This window comes from Nansenia antarctica (assembly GCF_963989245.1).
Source record: "Nansenia antarctica genome assembly, chromosome: 5".
Taxonomy (NCBI): Eukaryota; Metazoa; Chordata; class Actinopteri; order Argentiniformes; family Microstomatidae; genus Nansenia; species Nansenia antarctica.
Window position 1 is genome coordinate 55,545,199 of NC_137690.1, and position 10,178 is coordinate 55,555,376.

Genomic DNA, 10,178 nt, shown 5'->3' on the forward strand with positions numbered 1-10,178 from the left:
TTTTATTGAGATGATTCCAGACCATAACACAACAACAGCATATGTGTGTGTGTATCACATGATTCTAGAGCACAATCATGTGTGTACTGTATGTGTCACACAAGGCTGTTTTATAAACCATGGGAGAATGAAGGCACTGTTCAGTTGTGCTACCAGCAATAAACATCCATAAACAACTTCCTGAACAAACCACACACACGCACACACACACACGCATCACTTACCCTGAGTGCCCCACAAACCACCACCCTCCATTAGACGCTCACAGTGACTACCCCACCCTCCTTAAAACGACATCTTTCACTCCCCTTCTCTTTCCACACTCTCTGTGGCATCAGTGATACTTCACATTATGTTTGTGTGTGTGTGTGTGTGTACACAAATCCATGCTAGTGTGATGAAGCAATGGTGACTCAATTGCATGTAGCTGTACATTTACGTGTGTGTGTGTGAGACAGAGTCTACGCCATTGTAACATATGTAGCGTCAGTCGTAACGCCACAGTTGTTATCTTTCATAGACATGAGGATGTATCCGTCGTTGCCCCAGTAGGTGGACCAGGAGTTCTTCACCAGCCAGTAAGGATCTCCCTGTAGGACACCGTAGCCCACTGCAAGCACCGCATGGTCCAGAGACTCAGTGGTGTTACCTAGAAAACGACAAAAACTGTGTTTTAACGCGTGTGAGGGAGCTTGTGTATGGCGTGTGTGTATTTTTAACATGTGTGTGTGAGAGAGAATGCTTGCGTATGGTGTATGTGTCTATAGTGCTACAGTTAGGGCTGTGGGGGAGACTGTGGCTCTAGAATGTCATTGACCGCTGTGTGTTGTTAAACTCAGTGGTGAATAGTGGTGGCCTAGTGCATAGTGAGTTGGACTGGTGAACAGTTCAACTCACTACTGGTTAGACAGTTCAACTCCCACCTGGGAACACCACCGCTAGTGTGCCCTTGAGTAAGGCACTTAGTCTCCCTGAGACTGTCCCTGTAATCTCTAATTGTACGTCGCTTTGGATAAAAGGTTTTTGTTAAAAATGTAAATGTAACTCACGGAAAGCAGGTTCATAGGAGACACAGTGACTGTATGTGGGTTGTTAAACTCACCGCAAGCAGGTTCGTAGTAGACGCCGTGGCTGTAGAAGACGAATGAGCGGTGTGCGGCGTCGATGCTGATGGCCACTGGGCCGTGTTTAAACAGGGCCACCTTGAGGGCCTCTTCACTGCCTGACGTGACGTTGGTGTAGCTCTGAACACGGGCAGTCAGCTCTGAAGCATTGAAGTGGCACAGGCCATTCTGGAGGAGGACACACACGGACGGACACACACACACACACACACACACACACAGTATATTCAGAGCAGTCTCTGTGTCTGTTCTCTACGTCTGTGTACAGTACAGTTTGTGTATCTCAATGCGTGTAAAGTACAGTGTGCGCGCACACACACACACACATCTCTCACCATGCCCATATAGGCTCCATATGTCTCTGTGGTAGCGATGCCTCCATGTCTGATGATCCACTCATACGCCCTCCATTCCTCACCCCCGTCACAGCCGTTGTTCCCAAAGCCCCAGGTACAGTCCACTAACATCTGCTGGGACAGGACCTGCAGAGACCCAGACTGACAGAGAGAGAGAGAGAGAGAGACAGACACACTATTCTTTACCAAGCCTAAGCAACCTGCCCAGTGGTGAGTACATGTTGTTTGAAGTACAGCAGATCAGCATACAGAACTATACCAGGTATCAAAGCTGTGTGCTAGAAAACCTTGCGAGTGCGTAGATGAAGTTATGGGGGGTGGTGCTCATTCTGAATGTCCTGTCTTTTGCAGCTTTTGACAAGCCACAACTTCTCACTTAAAAAATAAAAAGTTTTTGGGTCATTCATTATCTGGAATATTGTTCTGCTGGTCACACACAGCGAGCCAACATTCCAAAGCGTGGTGTCAAACCGTACAGAAATCTGCAGAACGCTAAACATAATGGGGAGTGCAACTGTGGTTAAACACACAGGTAGAGGTAATAGAACCACCAGAGGCGACTACGGTGCTAGAGCAAGATACAAAGGAGAGGGGGATGAGGAATAAGGAAAGATAATTGACAAAAGGGAAAGAGATAGAAAAGTAGAGACAGAGAAGGAGGGTTGCTAGGCAACTTATGCGATGCCTCTAGTATTATGGGATACAAAGAGAGACCATTCACCTTTCATTAGGCATCATTACTAAGTCCCCTTTGAAAAGAAAAACAAACGCAGATCTGAGAGATTGGTTAGGTTCCTATATTTTAAAGCCACTCAATGAGTTTGCGACATAAATCCGTACCGTGCCTTCCCTGGGTACTGAACAGCCACATGGCAGATCTACTGGGGAACAGAGCCAGAGTGTGCAGGGTGGAGAGTGTGATGTTAATAGTATATGGCTAATAGTGGTAGTGTGTGCTCTCACCTTGAGGAAGAGAGCGCCCTCTAATGCTCCAGTGGTGGCATAGCTCCAACAGGACCCACAGATGGCCTGGTCCTTTACTGGAGTCACAGCACCTACACGCACACGCACACACACAGGTTTCTAAAACTCACTTCCAGATCACTTGTGAAATGTCACGTAAATATTTTAAGAGGAAAAACACTGTTTTAATAGTCCCCTGCACAATCCAGAGACACCACACACACACACACACACACACACCGTAAAGCCTCCAGTCCAGTGAGTCTGGGACCAGCAGTCCTTCGTAGAGCCGCGTGGGGAAAGGCAAACCTCTGTTGGGGGTCTTGCCGTGTCGCCGGCCCCTCATAGAAGCCAACTCAGACACTAAGCGGTCAGACAGAGAGTTGACTGCCAGAGAGAATGACAGACCTGCTCTGTTCATAGAGTGGACATACCTGAGAGGTAGGGCGAAAGAAAGAGAGAGGAAGATCAGAACTAATTATGCAAAAACCTGAAACCCTCTTAGGGCCGGTTTCGCAGACAAGGCTTAAGCCTTTTTAGTCTAGGATTAGTCTTAATCTGTCCGTGAAACCAGCCCTTAATCGTTCACCACAGAACAGTGGGACAGATTCCATGTAGGCATTTTCCTAATCTAACAGAATAATCTAGTCACTTCAGACTATTGCGATGCGCCCCATCCCCTCGCTCACCGGGCGTTATGAACAAACGCGTGCTCCCTCTTCTCATGCTCCCTCTCGTCACCATAGCGACGCTGAAACTTCTCTTTGAAGTGGCCGAACAGCCGCCGAGCGTGGCCGACAGAGGTGGTGTGGATCAGATCTTTCATTGGATTGGCCAACATGTGGTGCTCCACCCCTGGACCAGGGAATGCTCCACAGCTCATCCCTACAGTAGAGGGGGGGGGGGGGGGGACATGATTGAGATGGTATAGCAGAAAGATGGTGTGTTTAAAGTGAGCAAGTGGCTTGGTGTGTTTGAGAGTGAGCTTGGTCATGCTTCTCTGTGTATAAGCATGTCTCGATGTGGTACACACCTTCCGGCAGCAAGAAGACTTTGGGGTCCACGTGTGTACTAAACCCTTTGTAGTCCACCAGGTATTTATCATAGTGAGATCCCAGGAGAGTGTTGTAACCCATCATCTGGTAGTGCAGGGGCGTAGCCGGCTCAGCACGCACACCGACTCCGCCCTCTGGCCGCGTTACCCACAGCGTGTAGGTGTTCTTCTTGTGGCCGATAGTCGTCACATTCTGCCAAACCTCGCACAGCGAACCTCCGAAGTACTCCATCCTGATAAACTACACAGACACCCCCCCACACACACACACTTTATTAATCCCAAACATTTGTTACATGTTTTCAATTGTTTTTGCCAATTGTCTGCATTGAATAGTACAGGGAGTAGTCTTTTGAAACTATATAGATACCAAACACACACACACACCCCGCCCCCACCTGGAATCCCTGGAGGTCAGGCAACGATGCCTGAGGCGTGACTGTTTCCTCCTTGGTTCCGTTGACCTGGAAACACTTCATCACATTTAGTTGCTCTTCCGTGGTCTCAGGAGTGATCTTATAGGATGTGCCCCAGGGTAGCACCGTCCCTAGCTGGTACGTCGACACCTGGCCTGTGTGACACACACACACACACACACACACACACACACGCACACACGCACACACGCACACACACCCACCAAGGAAAAGTGAAAGATAATCCACCTGTCCTGAATTTCCAGCGTCAGACTCAGGTTTTACGGTGGCATAACATTCCACTACATGTCAAGTAGAGATGCTCCGATCTGATCGGCGCCGATCGGTATCGGCCGATATGGCCTTGATCGGTTTTGATCGGAGTTCTCAAAACGGCCGATCAAACACGGCCGATCAGTTTACATAGAGAAATGGCGTCGCCAGTCTGGCAATATTACACAGTGTCGGAAAGAGACAACAAATATGCAGTTTGTAATGTCTGCTCAAAAGAAATTCCTCGCGGAGGAACGCACGCAAGGTCTTTCAATACCACGAATATCATACGGCATTTGCTGCGTTCGTCGATTCGCTCCGAGAGCGCCGAACCGCACACTGGGCTCGACGTCATAAAGGGACCGAGTGCTTTGATTGGACGAGAGGCGTTCCATGAGTGCTGGTCAGAGTTCCAGCGCGACTTCACGAGCGTAGTGTAGGTAGTGTTCAGCGACGTCATGTGACCCCGTGAGCAGGAAGTCACTAAGCTAGGCTAAGGCCCATAGCAACAACAACTATTAGCGCGCGAGTTTGAGGTCTTCCTCTGTGCACCTTGCACAAGTGTAGATAGTGAGCGACTTTTCAGCATAGCAGGACATATTTTAGATGATAAGAGGAACAGGCTGAGTGCCAAAGACGCTGAGATGCTTGTATTTCTCAAGGCTAATCTGCCAATGATGCTGCTTAAGAAGTAAGGTTTGAGTCTGAAATCTCCTTAGGTGCAATGTTTTGTTTTTTTGTTTTATTGATTATTGCTGACTTGCTGTCTTATCTCCTCCTAAATATGACTTGAAACTGACTGACTTGAAACAGTATTTTATATTTGGCTATAGCCTGTTTATGTTGCAGTTTAGTTTGGGTATGTTTATTGTTCCTCAGGAAAGCTACAGTATAAGCTCCAAGTTCTCTAAGAGCCCCTAGTTCCTCTCATTCGAGTGGAATGTTGCACATTTGATGTGACAGTGTACATTTTATTTATTATGATTTTTATTTTCACATTTTATTTGTTTTTCCTAAAGTAAGCTACAGGTGGTTGTGAATTCAATAAAACAGATGGTTGTCAATTCATGATACTTTCTCATCTCCTAATTTCATTTGAATACTTAATATACAATGTCATCAATGCATCTCTAATGTCAAGGAGCCACTTCACAATCTCTTTGACCCTGTGTGTTTCTGTCTGAGTGAGTTTGGGCTCTTAAGAAAACAGAGACATTCTGAAAAGCACTTGTACATCTAGTTGAAGTTTCTTGAAGAGGAGTCAAGGACTGTAACGTGATTCTCTTTCTCTCTTGACTAGCTGTCTAGTTTCACTTCTGTATTGAAGAGCTGATGTTTCAGTCTAGTGACTTAGGTCAGCACAAATGCTTCTCTTATTTCATATCTGTGACTCAGTGACAAAACCACAGTATCAGGGTTAGAGGTCAAGGGTTAGGGTGTGTTACCATGGTAATAGTCGATGCGACTGGTCTTCGCCTTCAGGTCAAACCAGGCCTCAAATGGCTCCTTAATCTCAGCATAAGGTAGGGAGATCACACCTGTAACACACACACACACACACACACACACACACACACACACACACACACACACACACACACAACAAAATGTACTGTAAAAAGACAGACAGACCTTTGAGTTTGAATGATAGGTCTATATACGTTTGAATAATAGATCTATGCAACTCACCTTTTACATGGTATGCCTTTCCAAAGTCTGGAACAGAAGGGAGTGCTTTTCCCTCTGTGGCTGTGGAGGAGGGGGGAGAGAGAGTTCTTTTGTAACTAAACTAACCCTTTTCAAGGTCAATGTCCCTTCCATGTATTAGTAAAACATGGGGCTATGCCATATTGACACTGGCACAGCAGGTGCAGGCTATCCCACATGAAACCTACAAAGTGGGCCACACATCTCCAGTGAAGTGCTAAAATGATAGTTTCACAGACTATCAATCTAGTCCAGTGGTTCTCAAACCTCTCCTCGGGGACCACCAGCCGTTCCACATGTTTGATCTGTTCCACCACCAGCACACCTGATTCAACTAATCAACTACAAACCATAATTGCTTTGCACTTGATTAGTTGAATCAGGTGTGCTGGTGGTGGAACAGATCAGATATGTGGAACGGCTGGTAGTCCCCGAGGAGAGGTTTGAGAACCACTGATCTAGTCAGAAACCATTGGAAAAGTAACATGCTGATGCCGTGTCACTAGATGTAGGCTTACAACTTTTTACATTTGGATCTTGTGTCATCCAAATAGTAGTAGGATGAATTCGGGTACTCTGGGACATTGGGTAATGTGGGACACCTAAGGTCCGGTCCCTTTCTGTGACATCAGCCTCATGAAGTGATGTGATTTCAGTCTCAAGACATCTATGCTTAACCTATAGTAAAAGTCCTGCTGACTAGTCACCCAGGGCTATCATTCGCACAGAAGCAACGTTTGCCAAAGGTCCGACGGCAGACGGCAAGTCACTGTTTACGCTGCACACGTGTGCATGGTCACTCCTGCAAGTCAACACAGACCACCAGTGTCCAGAGAACGAGCTGGTCGGCTTGTCACAAGATGTGTCCTCCGTCTACAATTAACTTGATCATAAATGCCAGTTCATTCCACTGTATCAACAGCACAACTCAAATGGCAGATTTGGGATTTAGTGTGAAGTCAGGAAACCACGATTGTGTACCTTGGCTTGTATATCTTATCATAAATGTTATTACATTCATTGTTAAATAGATCGAATAAGAGTGTCTCTTACCTGCTATAGACCAACACAACAACACAGGGATGACGTTCCAACGCCACATCGTTGCCTGTTCGTATGATTTACCTTGTTTTGATGACAGAGGGTGAAAATGACAAAACCATACTCGATACAAAATCAGCGCAACTCGATAACGAGGAGAGACTGCCAGCGTTCGGCATTTATTGCTTCACGCTGTCAATAATTGACATCTCTGTTTAACCAATCAAAATGAAGCCCTGGTTAGAAACGCTCCAATCAGATGGCAGAGCCCAGTGCTGTGGGCTTGTGGATCATGTGATTTGTGTCATATGATGATTCCGGGGAAATAGGCCGTTCTAGGCATACATTTCGATATCTAGGACCAGATTACAATACCCGGACCTAAAGCCTATATTATTAGTGGTTAGGACCAGTTTCAAAGTTTATTGTTAGGACCCATTGTTAGGAAAATATCTCCATCAGTTGTTAGTTACAGATACAATTATTTATAAAATGACATTTATTTAGGCCTATATTTGTGGCTGCTCTTGTGTTTGTGCTGAATGTTGGATGATGTGACGTTTACCAGAGGTTATGTGTTAGACATGGATTAACTCACCACTAGAGGGCAGCACCTCACCATATCACAAGTGAATGATGGAACTACATCCAACAATACACCACACACTCTAATGCAAGTATATGTATTTAGGGGGCGGTTTTGATTGCGTGGTCCACAAGCTCATTTGGCTATTCAGAGGATTCAATTAAAGTACGACTCAATCCGATAATCGGGTGTTTGCTGTCCTTGGTCGGAACCCAAATCGGGCCAAAATCGTCCAGATTATCTTTGTGTGTAGGCCTACCAGGCTTTAGATGTAATAAAAGCGATTCTGGTTCTGATTCTTAATGTGAATTAATCAGGAATCAAGCATTGTTTGTATGTGTGTGTTAAGCCCAATGCATTGTGACTGTAAGCATTCAGAATGTCAGATACAGCAGGGTACATCCTGTACTTTAGCCTACTGTCCCAACCTGTTTCTTTAATATCCATTAATTACTTAAGTCATAGCCTAAAGTGTTTGTGTTTTCAAAATCCCAAATGTCAGTGTTGTATTTTGCATGCAGTAGTGTGTTCTAGTTTATAATTCAAGACTGTTTTAAACCTTGAGGTGAGACAGACAGCAACGGCTTGTTTTGTTTGGTCTGATCACACATAAGTGATTATGCCATGTCTTCAAAACATGCTGGTTGAGCGTGCGGTGACATTTAAAGTCTATCTTGTGTGCGTGTGTGTGTGTGTGTGTGTGTGTGTTTGCCTATGTGTTTGAGGACTGAGCTTAGTATGCTAAACTCGTTCTGTCAGCAGGGTGTCTCAGGGCCCTAACTCAAGTCATAAGATAATACTGCAACAGCTGAGAGAGCAGGAGAAAAACACGATCACCAGTGTGTGTGTGTGTGTGTGTGTGTGTGTGTGTGTGTGTGTGTGCTTATATTAGATAATGACGCACACACAGAAACAGCTGAGAGGAACAGAAAAACATAGTCAGCAGTCGTGGGAAAGTGTAGCTGAGCTTTATCCTAATACGTTACCTATGGGGGATGGTCGTCTCCCCACTTGGACTGGGGGGGTGATGATGATGACCATCACAGTCACCTAACATGCAGGGGTGGGGGTAGGGTAGGGCAGGGGGGTTGTGGGGTAGTAGTGCCCTAGTGGATAGTGAGTTGGACAGGTCACAGAAGGTCATGAGTTCAAATCCCACCTGGGGAACACCACCACTAGTGTGCCCTTGAGTAAGGCACATAGCCCTAAATTACTCCAGGGAGACTGTCCATGTAATCTCTAATTGTAAGTCACTTTGGATAAAAGTGTCTGTTACTGGTAAACATGTAAATCGGTTGTCCAGTTCTCCCCCAGTCATACTTCTGACCACACACACACACACACACACACACACACACACGCACGCACGCAAGCACACACGCGCACACACACACACACACAAACACACGCACACACACACAAGCACACCAACAGTGATTGCAGTGAAAGGGGGATCTGTCTTCTCTCGCCGTATTGAGTCTCCCTTCACATTCTCCGTGTGCTGCTGAGCTATAAATAAACACATAAACACACACACTCTCTCTCTCTCTCTCTCACACACACACACACACACACACACACACACACACACACACACCTCTCCTAAGTTGTCCAAGGTTTCTGCACATTCACTTAAAGGGAAATTCACTGAAACTAAAGGACTTTAGAGGAGGTAAATATAGAGAGAAGGGAACTGAAGGAGTGATTCTGCAAGTGGATATTGATTGTAAATGAGTTTAATACTCCGACAACAGGAACATCTGTTATATAATAACCACACTGTACAAAGACATAGTTCAGACACAGACATTGAGTATAAATATATAATATTTCTACTACATGACAGCTCGGGTGTGCTCTCCCATACTGTGGAGTAATACAGATTACTGGAGAAGCATCACAACAACTGCGCTTAAAGAGCTTCTAATCACACCTGCCTCCAAACATGTACGGACACAGTCACATACAGAACACACAATAACAAACACTGAAAGGTCAATTCACGGAGGAGAAGTGAGCATTCTCTGGATGGGACGTGTTTGCCTACCTGTCTGTTATTTATTCATTCACTTATATTGGATAATAAAGTTGCTTGTGGGTTTGTGAGAGGAATATCACTGTGACAGACGACTGATAATGTGACAATGATTGCATACTTTTCAATTTCATTTCACATCTAGGACAAAATATTTCTTTTCAACGTATTACTAAATACTTGCAAACATTTTACAATAATGTGTATGTCTTCTGTTTGAGGTTGAACAACGCTTGGTTTTGGCTTTTCATTCATTCATCTTATTTCCCCCTTAGGAATTGAGAAAATGAGAAATGATTACAACGTGGATTCTTTTACTACCAGAGATATGAACTTCATTCAACTTCAACCAGGGGACCTCTTTGTGATTTCTGATTGGTTGATCATTCAAATATTGAGGGCGGTAAGAGAGCTACATTTGTGAGGCTTTTTGGTTACAAGTGAATACAATTTTGCACGCAGCTGATGGTCATCGCCTGCTGTTCTCCCTGTGATCGTATGCCTCCCTGGCTTAACATTGAGTTGCAATTGGCCCTATAGAGTTCAGTTCCAGTCAGAGCGAGAGACTGCAGACCCTCCTGACAAATGCACACGTGCACACACACGGACATGCACGCACACAC

The 10,178-nt window shown here is 45.3% G+C and overlaps 1 protein-coding gene across 1 annotated transcript; it reads right to left on the reverse strand.

The window, feature by feature from the left end:
* LOC308159308 (digestive cysteine proteinase 2) lies at nucleotides 1-7,068 on the reverse strand. Its single transcript, XM_080533073.1, has 11 exons — nucleotides 6,947-7,068; nucleotides 5,876-5,935; nucleotides 5,632-5,724; nucleotides 3,896-4,068; nucleotides 3,477-3,738; nucleotides 3,133-3,328; nucleotides 2,684-2,877; nucleotides 2,444-2,535; nucleotides 1,460-1,621; nucleotides 1,103-1,292; nucleotides 1-649 (listed from the first exon to the last, which is right to left on the reverse strand). Exons 1-11 carry the CDS (start codon nucleotides 6,993-6,995, stop codon nucleotides 462-464), a joined length of 1,659 nt encoding a protein of 552 aa, XP_080389199.1. The 5' UTR covers nucleotides 6,996-7,068; the 3' UTR covers nucleotides 1-461.
* Nucleotides 7,069-10,178: the final 3,110 nt, after the last annotated feature.

Bases quoted from the DNA above. Each gene is read 5' to 3' on its own strand.
- LOC308159308 (XM_080533073.1), bottom strand. From the start codon at position 6,995: ATGTGGCGTTGGAACGTCATCCCTGTGTTGTTGTGTTGGTCTATAGCA. The intron at 5,936-6,946 runs GTAAGAGACACT...CCTCCTCCACAG, and splicing joins GTTGTGTTGGTCTATAGCAG to CCACAGAGGGAAAAGCACTC. The intron at 4,069-5,631 runs GTAACACACCCT...TGTGTCACACAG, and splicing joins TCGCATCGACTATTACCATG to GCCAGGTGTCGACGTACCAG.